At 33.3% G+C, this 18,241-nt stretch overlaps 2 protein-coding genes across 3 annotated transcripts; both read left to right on the top strand.

The window, feature by feature from the left end:
• Positions 1-6,003: 6,003 nt before the first annotated feature.
• Positions 6,004-9,730, top strand: LOC111368799 (small ubiquitin-related modifier 1-like). Of its 2 annotated transcripts, none has more exons than XM_022990256.1 (3): positions 6,004-6,308; positions 9,303-9,452; positions 9,532-9,730. In XM_022990256.1, the coding sequence occupies exons 1-3, from the start codon at positions 6,243-6,245 to the stop codon at positions 9,601-9,603; spliced, it is 288 nt and encodes a 95-aa protein (XP_022846024.1). In that variant the 5' UTR covers positions 6,004-6,242; the 3' UTR covers positions 9,604-9,730. The 2 variants fall into 2 exon arrangements, with proteins under 2 accessions (XP_022846024.1, XP_022846023.1); XM_022990255.1 differs by having other exon boundaries at positions 6,040-6,320.
• An 852-nt stretch (positions 9,731-10,582) lies between these two features.
• LOC111368798 (small ubiquitin-related modifier 1-like) lies at positions 10,583-13,046 on the top strand. Its single transcript, XM_022990254.1, has 3 exons — positions 10,583-10,949; positions 12,517-12,666; positions 12,747-13,046. Exons 1-3 carry the CDS (start codon positions 10,872-10,874, stop codon positions 12,825-12,827), a joined length of 309 nt encoding a protein of 102 aa, XP_022846022.1. The 5' UTR covers positions 10,583-10,871; the 3' UTR covers positions 12,828-13,046.
• The last annotated feature ends 5,195 nt before the right edge of the window (positions 13,047-18,241 follow it).

Genomic DNA, 18,241 nt, shown 5'->3' with positions numbered 1-18,241 from the left:
TCGAGTTTTTGTTTTTATAGGACCCTAAAAATATTGTTTCCATAAGAATTTCTGTGAAAACAGGAAACAGCAGTTTCGCCCTGGAAATACTCTATGCGATCGCATAGAGTAAATTTTTTGTGGCCTTTTATTTGCGGTATGCATTTATGCGACCGCATAGAGGGTAGCACTACCAATTATGAAATACGTTCATTTTGGTCCTTCTACTTGAATCTTTCACTTCTTGATTTGTTCATCGGGTCAACTTTTGGATAATTGCACTTTGGTCCCTGAACTTTCACTTTGCGTCATTTTTGTCCTTTTTTGCGTCTTTTCTCTTGAATTTCACCATATTCATCATTGTTCCCTACAATTTACAAATGTAATGAGATTAAGTCACAATTTAATCGTTTTGCTCCTTATTCAGTCATGTTTGTAATCTAAATAAGTGTGCAAAAACACACTTATCAGAAATAAAAAGAGAGAAAATAAATGGAAAGTTTTTTCTAACACAAAAATCTTATGTTGATAAGGTTGTAAAAAGGTTTTCCCTTCATGAATCTAAGCCTGTTAGCTTGCCTTTATTTGCTGGTATGAAATTATCTGTTGATCAATCGCCTAAAACTGAAGATAAACATAAAAGAATGATGAATGTTCCATATTCTAATGTTGTTGGATCTGTAATGTATGTTGTGGTGTGCTCTAGACCTGATATTGCTTATGCTGCGAATGTGTTAAGTAGATTTATAAGTAACACAGGTGAAATACATTGGCAATGCATGAAAAATCTGATTAAATATTCGAAAGGAACCAATAACTTAGGTTTAACGTTCAAAACTAATAAAAATGGACTACACTTAAGGGTTATGTAAATTCAAATTTTGCTGGTAATCTGGACAATGGGAAGTCTACAACTGCATATTTTTATGTTATAAATGATGCATGCATTAGCTGGAAATCCCATCTTAAAAAATTGGTTGCATTGTCTTCAATCGAGGCTGAATACATTGCTGCAACTGAAGCAGTTAAAGAGGGTTTATGGTTAAAGGGTTTACTTAGTGAATTAGGACTTATAGAAAATCAGGTGGAGGTGTGTTTAGACAACCAAAGTACAATTTTTCTGAGTAAAAATCCTATTTTGCATGTTAGATCCAAGCATATAGATGTAAAGTTTCATTTTATTAGAGATATCATTGATAGGGGTGATATTAAATTGATCAAAATACCTACTAAGGTAAATACACCAGATGCCGGAACCAAGGTAATCCCTATTAGTAAGTTTGTTGATTCTTTAAGATTAATTAATCTTGAAGAAGACTGATTTTTATTGTTTTGGTTTTACAGGTAATAAGAGCAAATGAAATGGAAATAAGTTTTGAATCCACAAAAGAGCAGGCACAAAAGACCGCAAAGGTGGAGAATGTAGAAATTGGGTTGTTGTTCTTTGTGAAGGCCAAATTGAAATGTCCAACCCATGACCCGGTTTAATGGCCCAGAAGACAGAAGAATCTGGAAGCTGAAATTGAATTAAAACAAAACGCGTTTTTCTGTTGTGAAATAACAACTTTCACCGGATTTCGACATGTGGCGACTGCTGGACCATTAGATCAAACAATTAGCTTTTCCCATATAAAAGAAGCTGAAATGTCTAGGATTTGGGGCTTTTTCATTTTTTACACACAGCTTCTTTTGAGTTTAGAAATTCTCTCTGTAATTTTTAGTTCTCTCTTCTTAGATCTTGTCGATCTTCTATTGTTGGTTGAGAGAAAGTGTGATCTAATGAACTCTTGTGTGAGTTCATCGTGTTGTTGAGGGGATTTTTGTTGTTGCTATGGCTGGAACTGTGTGTTCTGTTTGTAACTCGAAGTACTGCTGTATTTTAGGCTGGTGATTTTAGTGGTTTCGAGCTTATTCCTTCATGGATGCTCAACGGGGACTAGGCAATCTAACCAATCGCTGAACCTCGGGGCTTCGGCCGAAAAATCGTTTGCATTCTTTACTGTTTCGTTCGGATCTACAAATCTTGATTTTAGCTTTGCGATTTTTCGATCTTTTCTAAACGTTCCTAGGTACCTACAGATTTGATTGTTGAGTGCCCTCAGTCCCTTGAATTTGATCGTAAGCAATAAGTGAGTTCAACTAGACAAATTACAAAATGTGAAAGAATATATTCGTGCAATATCACGAAAATTCCTATCTAATATTCAATTGACTGTCGAGCGCACTGTTGGGAATCTACTTATACATGCACAGCGAAAAATTAAAATTATTTCGATTCCCATCGAGAATCCCTTTGTGTTTAGATAGAAATCGTGATTAAGATTGTACCTTTGAAGAATTTTGCAAACTTTTTGCTTTTCTTTTCGTTCCAACAATCTTGATTCGCCACCCACAGTTGTCCAATTGTCCAACCTCCAAAGGTGATCCACACAGAGAATAAAATTGCAGCTACCAGAGTTTTCTCCTCTTGAGCTAACAAGAATAATTATGAGAAAAATCATATGGAATGAAAACCCTAGCCATGTATTTATATAAGCCCAAACGAGCCTGACCCAGTCCTGTCCAATATTTAATTAATCCATTTAATTAAATCCGGTTCGTGAATTTCGGGCCTATAAATAACCAATCCAATTAATTAATTTATCTAATGATTGTTAAATTAATTAATTGACAAATTTGCAATCTTCCAATTCTCTTTTATGTGCGACCCATCAGGTTCCAAATCACGATACCTAACGACATGAAATATTATTTTGATTTAATCAAAATCGATAAATTAAAACACCATTTTAATTTATCATCAATTCACACTTGTCGCCCCAGATTGACATCTAGCAATGTGTCGGGACAATACATGTAACGAAAAATGTCACGTGGTATGACAAAACAAAACTCGTTCGTTTACCGTGAAACTATAATTCCTTCGTCAATATGATCCGATCAATTACGAGATATGGAAGCGTGTCAGTCTCGATTAACGATCATATCTTTCACCCCACTATTAAGTCAATATAAGTCGAAAACTCCTTTTCGATTTATAAGTACACCTTGGCCAAGGATTTCATCATCGACTTAATTGAATGAAACGCAGATCATAATCTCCTACTAACTAAGAGTGACGAATCCTTTATTAATCAATCACAACCTTCATGCGATTCTTGACGTACCCGAACGATGTCGTATTAGCGGCCCTTTGTAGAGCAACATCCAACACTGCCAAAGTATGACTGTCCTCATATAAGGTACCATGACGACCTCAAGTTAAAGGATCAATTCCACTACCGAACGTTAGAGATTAACCACTGACACTCAAATAGTTATCAATGTGGAATCTCTCGGGGGGTCTCCAATATTTTGTTCTATAACAAAACATCCACATGTTCATTTAAGTGTCACCACACTTTAACTTATGAGATCAGCTACTTACTTCATAAGTAAGAAATGACACACGTGATGGTCTATCTGTAATAACGATATTCGTATCTCGGCATTACTTACGATCACGAACGATTTAAGATTCAATCAGATGTGATTTGTATCTCACAATCACAACTCCTTGTGATTAACAAATTACGAAGATTTGAATCTACGGACTCTATTATTTATTTGATTATTTATTAATTAAATAATAGATTTGCCATTAAATTGCATTAATTATATATTAAAAATATTTATGTCAAAAGTCGATTGGATTTAGGGCATAATACTTACACGCACTTGGTCCATTAGAATTTGACCGTGAACACTAAGAAAAATCCTAATTAGAAGTTAATGTAGAGAATTTCAGCGTATAAAATGAAGATAACTACAACGAAGTGATATTGGACCAATTTTTTCCACGTCATCAACCTTTTCTCCTATTCTCCAGCGCACTAACTTGTGACATATTCTTTAGATGACGAAGGTCAAATTAGGAAAAACATTTAATCCTAATGGGATGCTTCTCCACTATAAAATTTTAAATATAATTTTGTCATTTTTCCTAAGTTGGACCAGTTTTTTCAGGAAACTTCGTTGTCTTCACAACAACGCACTAGTAACATGTATATTTGTATAGTTGATGGAGAATTAGAAAACGTACTTCATCCTCTAGAATGCATCTCCCGTGTAAACTCTATTTAAATTATAGTATACAATATGTTTTTATTAAAAACACATAAACATAGTAAAGATTTTCGAGAGGCTCAATCTAATCTTGACAGAAATGTGCAAGATAACAACTTATTCTGTCTCAACACAATAATCAACTCATTAAATAACAAATTAATTAAAGTCTCATCAACGTATATTGAACTTTTATGACAGGCTACGAAGAAAGTTTTTACTATTTTTTTTTTTTTTTGCCCTTTTAGAATCGGATAAACCGTTTTTAGATGAATGTTCAAATCGATTTTTAAAATATTAATATTTACATAATTTTATCCGCTAAAATTGGTTTTAACATTTAATCATTTGAAAAAGAAAATTTATTTTATATATAATAATATGCATGTCTAATGTATGTTTTGGAAAGAGGGAAAATTGCATTTTACCTTGTCGACTAGTCTTTGGGACCACCAAGGCAATTATAGTTTGACTATTGTGTTAGAACTTTGCTACATGAATATAATGGGCTACATCTGAGGCTACATAATGGACACGCGGCACCTCGACATTGATCGAGGCGCCTGCCGCACCTAGGGCCCATAGGCGCCTCGCCAACCGCGAGACGCTGAGTGTCCATTATGTAGTCCTTTTGTAGTCTATTATGGTCATCTAGTATTTTGCATTGTGTTAATGTATGTTTCAAAGAGAAGGAATATTGTGTTAAATAATCTGTACGAGGCGTTAAGTGTCCATTATGTAGCCCCTTTTGTAGCCCATTATGATCCTCTAGCATTTTCTATTGTCTTAATGTATGTTTCAAAGAGAAGGAATATTGTATTAAATAATCTGTGACCATTGAGTCATCTTAATTCAACAAATGACCTTTCACTTTTTTCGAGGCAACATCCGTGCCCAATGTATGTTGCGGAAAGAAGGTAAATTGCATTAAATCCTACCTAATAATCTTTATGATTTCTGAACAATTGTAGTCCGATCATTAATCTTTTACCTTTTTTGATACAATATTCGGGTCTAATTAATTTATAATATATTAAATATCACATTAATTGAAAATTATTTTTAGACGATTTTAATCATATTTATTTGTTTTCGATATGCAATAAATACTACAAAATCATTATCATGTATGAATTATGTGTTATTAATTTTCAATTAATTAATATTCACATTAATCTAGATTCAATAGTATTAATTTGATAATTTTGATCTACTTGAATCTTATGATTGAATTTATTTTTATTCATGTATTCAGGAATTTTAATGGGTGTTTAAATTCATATATTATCAATTAATTTTTATGTACCAAATGTAGCATACAAGTGTTGCTCATTTGTAGTTTTCATTATCACAAAAAGTTTTAGGGCTTGTTTGGGAGTGATTTTTCCTTTTAAAAATTGATTTTTTGACCGTTATTTCATTAATACAGTCGTCATATTTGATTTCTTCTCTTATAGGTGAACCCCACTTTTCTCGTAACGATCAAAAAATCAATTCTCAAAATCACTCCCAAACATGCTCTAATCATAGAAAATTAAGTTTTGAACTATGTTCTTCTCTTAAATTTCTATTCTAAATTTTATTTTATTTTTAGATTGTTTGAGGCTTATGAAATCCTTCCAACAAATTGATATCAAACATGACTTTTACAACATTTATAAAATATTTTCAAATAACGTTCAATGCATTTTAATCTAACAAAGTTTCTAAAAGAGAGAAAATTACTTTAGGCCTCGTTGAATAATCTCTGGGACCTCAAAACCAACTGTGATTCGATTCTATCATTGACATTCTATCTTTCCGGACGCAAAATCAGTATCAATTTATATTCAATAATATAAGGCAAATTGCATAAAACCCGTCGTTATCCCATCCCAGTCGAACAATGTCCATGTCTCATTTCCGTCCGACGATCATTGGTAAACACATCTGTACCGTCCAATGCTACCCATAGAATGATCTTCACCGACTTTGCCCTTTCCATTATTAAAAATAAAAATAAAAATAAAATGTAGAAAATTCTAAAGCGAAGGTTATTTTACGGATAAGCATGATTGCTCTTTTTCTATTCGAATAGCATCCGAAGTGTCAACAAACAAATTCTGCAGCATTGGAACGAACAGCCGGAGAAACCAAATTGGAAGAATTAGAGATTGAAAATGTCCAGCGTGGGTCAAGAGGAAGATAAGAAACCGGCCGATTCTCCGGCGCACATTAATGTTAAAGTAAAAGGCCAGGTCGCACTTTTTTTCTGTTTTTATGCGTTTTTATTGTCCATGTTTATTTGGTTCTTATGTTTTGATTTTTTCTAGGATTTTAGATTAATGGTTATTTATTTATCTATTTTTAGGGTTTTATCACTTTATGTTGTGTTTATGCTGAATAACTGGTTTTAATCTATTTTTAGGGTTTAAATTTGTGTTTCTGCTCTACAGAATTTATTCATTCATAATTTCCTTTCCTATTAATAGTTTTCATTAGGCAGAAACTTAACTACAATAGGCAAGGGATGTCGAGAGGGGGAAAATATTATCTTTATTTTATTAATTATTTAAACAATTTTTTAAAAATTAATGGCAGCAACTTAATTTAAAAGTTTTTGTGTAACAATTTTAAAGGGGTGTGAAGGTGGAAAATGATTTTATGGAGTTTGAGGCATATGATAGAGAAATTCATAGAGAAGAAACACTAGAGGTATATAAGTAGTAGCAGAAAAATGAGAGAAAAAATTCTACCCTTATTTGAGCCACATTATTTTTATAAGAATACATTTTTGAATAGTGTATTGAATGAAAAATGTGTGGTTAAAAAATAAGGAAATTTTTTGAATTTACATGTAATATTATTTAAAATAACGTGTGATTGAAATGATGTTAAATCATTGTTTAAAAATATTTTTTGGAAGAATGTAGGTCAAAAAAGTTTTAATCATATATGTATTGGTTAACCCACAAGTCAATCTTACGCAAACATTTATGAAATTGTAATTTTTCATTAGTTGGATCAGGGTTGCAGTCCCCCCACAAATTGGAGGAGGATGAAATATCCCCATGCTTTTCATCAACCTATGTGTTGACCTCAAAAAATATACCTCCAGTGTGGCCAATAAATTCCAAGACCTCTCATGTCCAAGTAAGCCATATTGTTGCACATTAGGACAAATCGTTAGTCACACGTGCCCTTCTCTAGTAGGAGTGGAGTCGGTCACGTGCACTCCGACGGTCAAGTTAGTTTTGTGAAGATATATATGAGTGTGAGGGTTTTTGACGTGAGTCTCCAATATAAAAAAAGCGGTCAGTATTTTGAGTAAAGAATGCAAAGAGCGAAGTTATAGTATCAAAGTCTAAATTTGCATTACCTTTGGAATGACACCAAGTGTGAGCTTTTATAGTATAAAAGGGTGAGTAAGAGCCGTTGGATGAAGAGACACGTGGCCTCATTTTGGCGACTAGAGCCTCTTGTCATAGGTATCAATCGGTCAGATTTAGGCTCAAGTACATTTAATGTAATGACCATTTGCAGTCCTAGGCCTGACGTGTAAGACTAGACTTGACTTGACTTACTGATTGAGTTAAGTCGTCTATGCAGTGAGTTGTCATATCACCCATTTGTTACAAGATCTTGTATGAAGATTTTCCCTAAGACGCTTATACCTTCCTCTCTTCATTCATGAAAGCTTGGCTCCCCATTGGGATTCGGCCAATAGTGGTCGACCATGGGGGCTCATCCATTAGCAGGAGCGGACGCAGACATTTTATGTTAGGGGGTCACAATCAAACTTTTAAAAAAAGTGACAAATTTTTTTTATTATTTTATATGGGTTATAAACTATTATACTCTAATTTTTCATCTTTATTATTTTTACATATAAAAAATTTATATATAAAAAAAAATTTGATCATTTTTAGGATTTTTTTTATTATTGTTACTTTTTACTCTCAATCAATTATTATTTTAAAATAATCTAATAAATTTCCTAATAAATTTTTTTACGTCATTTGAAAAAAATTTAATTGATCGAGAGAAAAGGTAACAATAATAAAAAAAATCCTAAAAATAATTGAATTTTTTTGTATATAAATTTTTTCAAATATAAAAATAATTAAGATGAAAAAGTAGTATAACAATTTATAACCCCTATAAAGTAATTAAAATTTTATTAAGAATTTTTACGTACAAGAAAAATAAATTTGACGTCATACCACATATAAAATTTCCTAATAAAATGATGTAAATTATATTAAGAAATTTGTCGCGCAAAAATAATGAATATTAATAAAATAATTGATTTTTTTTTTCAAAAAAAAGAGTTATAAGTCTCTTTTTTTTATACAGGTTTGACGTACGTTTAATTATTTTTGATATTCATTTAAATCATTCGATATGTTTATGATATAGTTTTTGAAATGAGTTTCGAAATAATATAGAAGATTTATGGATACGGCTAGCGTATAATCGTTGAAGAATTTTTAATATTAGCTTGTTATCGAAATATTAGTTTGGAATAGCCTACTTTGACGCATCGTAGCATTTGTTATGATTGGCTATTTCGTACACCATTAACGATTTGAAATACTAAGCCATGGGTACTTCAAAGTAATATTAAGAGTATAATATTTCAACTTCGTTTAATATTTCATAGTAGGCCTGAAAACTAAGACAAAAAAAAAATAAAAAAATAAAAAAATAATAATAATAAAATAAAAACTGAAAAAACTGGAGGGTCAAGTGACCCTATGGGACCCCCCTTAGGTCCATCCCTGTCCATTGAGGCTCGGCCATGGGACCTCTACCAAATTACTACGTGTGTAAAATGATGTGGAGTGCGAGTCTAAGTTCTCTTGTTGTGCAACTGTCATTTGGCAATGCATTAGAGCCTCATTGGAAGAGGCGTAACACTATGTATCGTAAGATTTATCGATAAGCTAGCTTATTTTGAGTTTTGATGATGCTGATACTGTTTGATGCATAACTGTAAACTCGAAGAGTCTTGTGGTCCGTGTGTTCATCATTTGAGCTGTTTGGATTCATTTTGTGGTGATGCATAAGACATGCTATATTCGTGATGATCTCGACAAGTTTTGAATTGCTTTGATGAGTAATTTAGTTTTTTGTGAAGATTAGGATGAATATCTGTGTTCTCAGTTGTAGATTCGATTATATTTCCTTATATGAGTGCTGAAGGTGTATGTTTTTTCTTTTACAAGTGCTTAATATAGGAAGGGAATGAGGTTTTTTTTAGGATTAAGAAAACCTCACAATTAAAGAAGCTCATGGAAACTTACTGTGATCGTCAATCTGTGGATGTCAACGCAATTGCATTCTTATTTGATGGTCGTCGCCTCCGACCAGAGCAAACTCCAGACGAGGTCTTTTTTCTTTTCCTCTCCTGTCTCTTGCTTGCCCTATGATCTGGGAAATAATGACTCCTGAATTTTTTCTTTACAGCTCGAAATGGAGGATGGAGACGAGATTGATGCAATGCTGCACCAGACCGGAGGTGCTGCACAATTAGATTAGAATGAATGCTTTTGGTGTATGGGACTTGTAACAAAAGTTTCTGTTAATTTTGGGAAGGAACGCTTATGGGATAATAATGTGAAACTTCTAAGAAAATTATATGAATAAGCTTCAAAATTTGAGTACATTTTATTGCTTATATTTTGCTACTTTCATGTTTTACTCTGCCGTGTGCCTCTTCTAAAATTTACTTGAGATTTCTTGACCAGCTCTTGAGATCTCGAGTGGTGCTGCACAAACACCTCTCGAGTTATTCTTAAGCTCGACTAAGGTCTAAGAATGTGAAGCGGTAGTGCAGGCTATTTTCATGAGAATGTAATATGCTGCATTTTGACATCATGGGTTACTTAAGGCTAGAAAAAGAAGAAGATTATATACTAACGTCTCAGGAAGTGTAATTCGAACCATCCCACGGATGTAAAAGCATAGTAACATGAAGTAAAAAAATAACATGATAATATTTATTTGGATCTAATATTATTTGTAAGTTCTATATTTTAACGTGATGTCTCACAAGTCGTCATATTAGAATAATATACAAACTTCATCCCTGACCCTATTTGGCCTAGTCCAATACAGCGTTCCGAAAAAATGTGTTCTAAAACAAGTTAAACAACACAAAAAATTGTAAAAGTAACACCGAAATAGGCTGCTAATGTATTCAAATCTAGGTACTCGTTTGGTAGAGATTTTGATAATTGATTTTTTACCGTTAGATATAAAGTAGATCTTATTTGTGAAAGAAGAATTCAAAAATGATTGTTGAAATAGTGAAATAAAGGTAAAAAAATAGATTTTAACTGGCTTAAAAATTGTACCAAACAAGCACTAGTTTGGAGATTATGTGGATCTTTTTGTTATTGTCCAATTCTTGGAGGTTTCTGTTAAAAAAAAGTAAATTACATTTTTATTTCTATTTTGTAATTTTTTTTATTTAAATTAGTGAATGGTGAAATTGTCTTTTTACATGAAAAGTTGCGGTTGCTAAAAAAATTTGAGTAAATTACTAATATTTCAGAAAGACTGGGGACAAAAATTGCAAAAAAACCATAAATATCTTTAGAACTTTAACGAAAATTATCCCAAACATGTTCGAAAGTCCCTAGAATTTTTTTTAAGTAACTTTGTTTTTGTTTTAAAGCTCAGCCTCAAGAATAAATAAATCAAATAGGTATTATATCTGAATTTCTTTGTCTCCGTTCGTGGTATTGCAAGGCTAAACTGCAGCTTTGGAAAGATTAATCGCGAAATCAAAGGCAGATCGGAGAATGTCTAGCGCCGGTCAAGATGAAGACAAGAAGCCCGGCGATTCTTCGTCGCACATCAATGTCAAAGTCAAGGGCCAGGTCTGGATCTTTCTTAAACTTTTTCATTTTTTATGTTTTATCTTAGTTTGTTTAATTAACAACGCTTACGTGTTTGTCATAGTGTTTTTCTTTTTTTGATTGTGTTCTAGGGTTTTAGATTATCCATTTTAGGGTTTTGCGTTGTGTCTTTGTGGTACACTATTTATTTTTTGGGGATTTTTTGATTTATTGCTCAACTATAAAGAAATTAGTCTACTGAGGACAAATGATGATGTGGAAAAAGTAAAGAAGTTTTCGTTTTGAATTTCCATTTTTTGGTAAAACGCATACTGTAAAAGTTCATAAACCAAGATGCTGTTTCTCAAGCTTTTCTCATACTTTGGCATTTTGGGAAGACACCGAAGGTGAGAAATGAGTTTATGTTCTATGAAGCACATAGACTCCTACTAGGGTGGCGGCCACCCAAAATTCTAAATACACTCTTAAGCCATATTTGACACGCAATGTGGCGTGTTCTATTTTTTGAAAGATAGTCACTCATCTGGATTGAAAGATTTTTACCCACAAAACTCAAAACTAAAAGAAGAATATATGTTATTACAAATTAAAAAAGTACAAAATTAACGGCATGAGATATAAATGTTCAATTTTGAAGAGTTAAAGTTAATGCGTCCGTGTCCTACTTTTGTTGAAAATAATTTGTCCGCTTGTTCAGTTCGTGTGTCCATATTGTGCATCGTGTCTGTGGTTATTAGATAAAGTTCAATAAAGTTTGACATGCTTTATGTACATCGAGAAGAGATACTAGAAAACTTAAGAAAGTGGGGCAAAAAGACTAAGCCCATGTTTTGTATTACTAAAAATCAGATTTTTAGTATATTTTTGTAAAAGTTATGAAATGTCAAATGTGTGATGTAGGACTTTTCCCTCTCCAACTGGACTAGAATAAAGGAGGGCTGAAATCCAAACCAAATGTGGGTTAAATCATTTATGCGTTCCTTAACTTTCATTGAGTTGACCCTATTTTTCCATTGGCTATCAAATTATGATTTGTTTTGGTAACATGGGCGCATAACCATGAACTTGTCATGGTTGAGTTAAGTTCAAGTTCACTTTGTATTTTTTTTAAAGTTAGATGGAGGAAATTTGAGATATCTTACTCTCCAATGAAACTAATTTTCAAGTCATCAAGCACTGTTTCCTTATGTTTTGTCCTTTGATATCTCGATGCTGCTGTTACTGTTTGTCCAACAAACTTTTACTTGAATAGTTTCGTGGTTAGTGTTATTGTATTCAAGTTGTTCGAATTCCTTTTCTGGTGCTGGATACACCCTGCATTCTTAGTGATGATTTTACTACTATAAAGATGCTCTAAATTTTGCTAAAATAAGTCAATTAAATTTTTGTTAGATAGTCTTTTGATTATTGTATTTATTATTCAAGTTGTTTGAATTCTTTTTTCTGGTGCTGGATAAGTCTTGCATTCTTAGTGACGATCTTACAAGTTTAAACATATAGGTCATTTAGTTTTTCATGAGGAAATGAATATCTGTACTTTTAGCAGTAGACATGTTAATATTACTTTAAACACGTGCTCTTTATATAGGATGGGAATGAAGTCTTCTTTAGGATCAAGAAAGGCTCCCAACTGAAGAAGCTCATGACTACTTATTGTGATCGGCAATCAGTGGATTTGAACGCAATTGCATTTCTGTTTGATGGCCGCCGTCTCCGAGCAGAACAAACTCCTGACGAGGTCTTCTCTCCATTTCCTCATGTATCTTGCGCTCTATAATCTATGAAAGAAGGTTTAACTTCTGAATTTATTCTTTACAGCTGGAAATGGAGGATGGCGATGAGATTGATGCTATGCTTCACCAGACTGGAGGCTCTGCTGCTGTTCAGTTAGTTAGTTAGTTAGTGATGAATGTTAGGCCATGTTGAATTGTTATATTTAAGTTTCCCGAAGTTTCTGTTTTATCACTAGTCTGTTGGTCTTGAGGATCCTACTTTCTGTTGTTTCTGTGTGTCCGAACTTGTCATTAATGTTTTGTGTTGGCTTCAATAGATTATTGACAAATTTGAACAATGCTTAATCACCCAGCAAAGTTATGTCATCAGTGCTACATTCTACTAGGGTTGTCTTATGTTGTTAACCCCGATGGAACATTTTTGTAGGCTAGAACTCAATTAGTATTGTTGTATGAGACTCAAGGAATCCTTTTTGCGATTGAGAAGCCGTTCTTTGGAATGTTCGGGTGGTTTACTCTGGTGAGTTAAAGTTGTTGACGTCAACTACTCTCAATGTGCCATAGTGTTATTAAAAAAAATTAAAAAAAAAACACGTCAAATTGAATCAAAAGAGTGGTTTTGAAGCTGTTGGTTTGATTTCATGTGGTTTAGTTTTGGTAGTTAAAAATTGCTTGAAATGAAAGTCGAGTCGTTTATCTAATACTTGTTTCAATATAACAAGATCCTTCAATTTAAGTGTTGTACTGAAATTATGGATCAATATATTAATTTTTTAATTTTTTGAATTATGTTATTTTTATGTAGGTAAAACAGTGATTTGATAATTAAAAAATCATCCAAGTTGAACCATGTTTAGTAGAGCCACGGGAGTTATCCAGCATAAAGTTTAAATTTCTATTTATTTCGTAGACAATAAATTGGACAGCCAGGCTGATTAGGTGCTCTAATTTCGCATACCAAACTAATAATTAGTATTCTAATCTATTTGATTAAGATGAGATTTTCTGAATTTTTATGTTGTAATACCTATACTCGTATCCACCATCATGTTCGTGTGCCTTTTTTAACAATTTAGGGTTATTATACTTATGATGAGAGATGTGGTGAATTGGTAATCCATGTCATCATCAGATACTATACCGACGATAATCAGGTTTTATCGAGTTATGTCTAACTTACGCACCTTCAAGATTACTCATAAACAATGTTCAAGTATATGGTCCAACTTTTTTCCCATTAAAGACTGAGCTGAACCGCTAGCAATACAACGATAGGAGAACTCGGATCTAGTGCATAAAAAGTCAACACAAAACTGAGTTGCTAAATGTTAGCACAAGACGTTAAAAGCGGAGAGTTCGACAGTACCGTACTGCACACTATCCTAAGACTTTATGCTACTAAGAATTTAAGGTGTTGCTCCCAGTATTAAATTTGTTACTCCCCGTATGAAGTTACCTATTAGAAGCAATACGTGGAAGCTTCATTGACGTTATCAGAAAAATTAGCCCAAACATATAAAAAGACGAAGCAACGAGATTACGAAGACTACAGAAGCCGAAATCCTTGTTTTGGCCAAGGTGCCACTCAACCAGATACTTGTCGAAACCTTGACGAAGGGTTATGCCAAAGTCCTCATGTTCATGACCTGCCAAGGTTTTGAAAGACGAGGCTGAAGTTCTAAAAGATGAGAAGGCTGTTACATCTGTCAACCTGAAAGACAATGCTGAAGTTCTAAGAGAGGAGGAGGCTGCCACATTTGCCAACCTGACGAATATCTTTGTGAAAGACTCATTAGACGTCTACTTTATCTTATGTCAGGAATATTAGCCTGAAAATATAGGGCAGTTGATCGTTTGTTAATGTAATAAATACATGTATAAGAAGAATGTAATGTGTAGAAGAAAGAGGCAGGGGCACGTGGTTCAGATCCAACGGCTACCACGTCTTCCCCAAGCTCTATATATACCCTTCTCTTGGAAAAGAGAAAGAGAGAGATGTGTGGAACAAAAGAAACAACATATATGTAGAAAGAGAAAAGGGGGAGAAAAACCGAGAAAAAGAATAAGGAACGGGTACATTAATTTTTGGCACATTTTGGAGGAGAAAATAAATACTACTCCATACATTTCAAGCCATTGGATATCTTATTCGTTTCCTTCTCTTTCTATCCGCCTGTGACTGTTCCGAGTATGTTAGGTGAAATTATGTTTGCGCATCTTAAAGTTTTTCGATCACTTTAGTCAGCGTCCGAACTATTTAGTCGTACACCGAAGGCATATCCTTAGCGTTTAGTTTGATCGCCTAATTGAGCAAGCAATCTTAATGCACTGAAATTTTCCCACATGGACGCGTGTTGACCCGACATTTGTTGGCACCATTTTTGAGTGTCAACATAAGATGTCTAACAAACATGATAGTATGGTGCTTACAAGAATTGTAAGAGAAGTGACAACCTATTTATTTAATGGTTATGGCAAATGTCATGAAGATTTACTAAAGAAAATTACTCATTTATTATCTCATGCATCCAGAGTCATGGTAAAGTACTCAAATTCACACGCTTTACATGTATATAAAGGGAAGAGAGAGCCACACGAAATAAATATCACGAACAATGGGAGAGAAAATGAAATGTCTTCCACATTTGATAAATCTATTTTCCCTCTTCACTTGCCTTCCTTTATCTCAATCTTTCAACTATGGAGAAACTCTTTCCAAGAGCCCGCTGTGAATGGTTGCTCAAAACCAACAATAAAAATAAAAATAAATAAATAAATAAATAAAAATTGGTCCATGCGACTGCATGGCGCATGGCCATATGTTGAGACCAAATGGTCTCGGCATGGGTGAACCATGCAACCGCATGGTCGACCCTTTTTTGACCGTTGTAAATTTAAAATTGGTGACTTTTCACTTGATTTTTTGACACCATTTCGTACTTCTAGTCGATGGCTATATATAGGAGATCCATGTTTGAGGGAATGATGTTAGAAAAATATCTTGCAAACCATACTTTGTTTTAAAAACAATCAAATCCCTGTTTACATTCATATCTTCCGTGTTCTTCAAATTTTGGAGAATTTCACCTTGTGCTTTGGTGAAATTCTTTACAAGACTTGTTACAATCCTTCAAACCATCTGTCGGAATACCTTTAAGCATCTCGAAAATATTGGGGAAAGGGCAAATAACGTTTGAGGACAGCGATCCCGCGTTCAAACCTTCGAATTTGTTCTTGGCAATTTTCTGATTTCATTTCATCTTGTTGCCATACTTCTCTTATCGATTCTTCATCACTTCTATATTTCCAACAATTTCAAACATTATTTCTGTGATGGAACAAACTACACTAGATGGAAAGATAAATTGAAGTTTCTTCTCACTGCATTGAAGATCTTCTACATCCTAAATTCGAATCTTGCACCACTACCGGAACCAACGAATAGAGAAACCGAAGCAGTGAGAAATGAAAGACAAAAGCGTCAAGAAGATGAGTTAATATGCCGCGGTCACATTATCAACGCGCTATCGGGTCATTTGTATGACTTACATACAAATACAACTTCGACAAAGGAAACTTGGGATGCGTTCGAAAGTAAGTACAAGGCGGAAGAAGAAAGTACAAAGAAATTTTTAATTTCTAAGTACTTTGATTTTAAATTCTTAGAGAATATTCCTCTTCTTCTCCAAATATATGAAATGCAAGTAATTGTCAATAAGTTGAAGGCGGTAAAAATTGAAATACCGGAAACCTTTCAAGTGAGGATTACAATTGCCAAACTTCCTGGAACTCGAAAAGGATACCGAAAGAAAATAATGCATAGTTCTGAAGATTATTCTTTGGAACAATTGTAAAAATATCTTCGGATTGAGGAATAGTCGAGAATGCGTGATAAAAATGATTCTCATGAGGGCACTTCCAAAGCAAATGCTGTAGAAAAATTTGAACCAACAACAAAATCCAACAAAAGGAAGCCTTCCAGGAACCTTAATAAGTTCAAGAAAAAGACCAAAGACGGATGCTTTGTTTGTGGGAAAACTGAAAAATTACGCAAAAGATTGTAGACATCGGAAACACAACAACTCCGAGAGTAAAGTGAATTCCATCCAAGAAGACAAGATTGTGACCACCGTAAGTGAAATAAATGCAATTAAGGAAAAAGTTCCCAGCTGGTGGTATGATACTTGTGCCTTGGTGCATGTATCATATGACAAGTCTTTGTTTAAAACATACAATGAAGTAAATGGAGACCAAGAGATTCAAATGGGTAACGAGGTGTGGTCCAAAGTAATTAGAAAAGAAAGCATAGAAATTATCTTCACTTCAAGGAAAAATGTTACTCTCACAAATGTACTACATGTTTCAGAAATGAATAGGAACTTAGTAAGTGGAAATCTTTTGGAAAAATCGGGCATTAAAAGTGTCTTTGAGTCTAGTAAACTTGTATTATCACTTAACGGAAAATTTGTTGGAAAAGGACTATTCATGTGAAGGAATGGTCAAATTTTGTACTATTGACAATGAAATAAATAAAGTTGATTTTGCTTACATGAGTGATTTATTTTCTTTATAGCATGCTAGATTAGATCACATAGGTAAAGTACTATGAAACGCATGAGAAATTGTGACTTAATTTCATATGATGGAAATAATGCATTAAATGCAAAACATGTGTAGAATAAAAAATGATTAAAGAACCTTATCAAAGTATTAAGAGGATTTCTAGCATATTAGAATTAATTCATTCTGACATATATGAATTGAATGGCATGCTAACAAAAGGTGGAAACAGATACTTCATAATATTTATTGATGATTGCTCAAGATATATTTTTGTTTATTTGATGAAACATAAACATGAGGCATTTGATTTATTTAAGACTTATAATAATGAAATTGAAAATCACTTAAATAAGAAAATAAAGACCCTAAGAAGTGATGAGGTGGTGAGTAATTTTTTAGTAAATTTAATTTATATTATGAACAACATGACATAATTCACCAATGTTTTGCACCTAGGACACCCGAACAAAACGGTTTGGTTGAAAGAAAAAATAGAACCTTAGTGTAAATGATTAATGTCATGTTTATATATGCTAAGTTACCGTTTAATTTATGGGGTGAAGCTTTATTAAGTACATGTAGGATACTTGATAGGATTCCTTCTAAACATACAAATGTTTCTTCTTATGAATTGTGGAAATGAAGAAAATCGAACATTGGATACTTCAATGTGATTATTGAATCAAGTGATGTAGAGTTCTTTAAAGATTCGTTATCTTCGGATAATGAATTGAGTGATAATCTTGAAAATATCCCTAGCTCAAATGGAACACATGATGAAATGTCTTCCAAAGATATTGATGAATCTAGTGAACCACAAAAAAGCAAGAGAACTCGAGTTGAGTAATTTTTGGGACCGGATGAAATTGACTCTCAACTTATCTCTTTTTATTTAGTAGAGGGAAATAAGTTAAATGTTGTAAGACCAATTCATTTTGTTCTATAAGTAGAACTGACCCTAAAACGTATAAAGAAGCTATGGATTCTCGTAATAGCATTTTCTGGAAAGGTGGAATT

The sequence above is a fragment of the Olea europaea genome, chromosome 19 (genome assembly GCF_002742605.1).
Source record: "Olea europaea var. sylvestris chromosome 19, O_europaea_v1, whole genome shotgun sequence".
In the NCBI taxonomy this organism is placed as follows: Eukaryota; Viridiplantae; Streptophyta; class Magnoliopsida; order Lamiales; family Oleaceae; genus Olea; species Olea europaea.
Note: the sequence above shows the minus strand (reverse complement) of the source record. Positions and strands in the feature narration are given on the sequence as shown.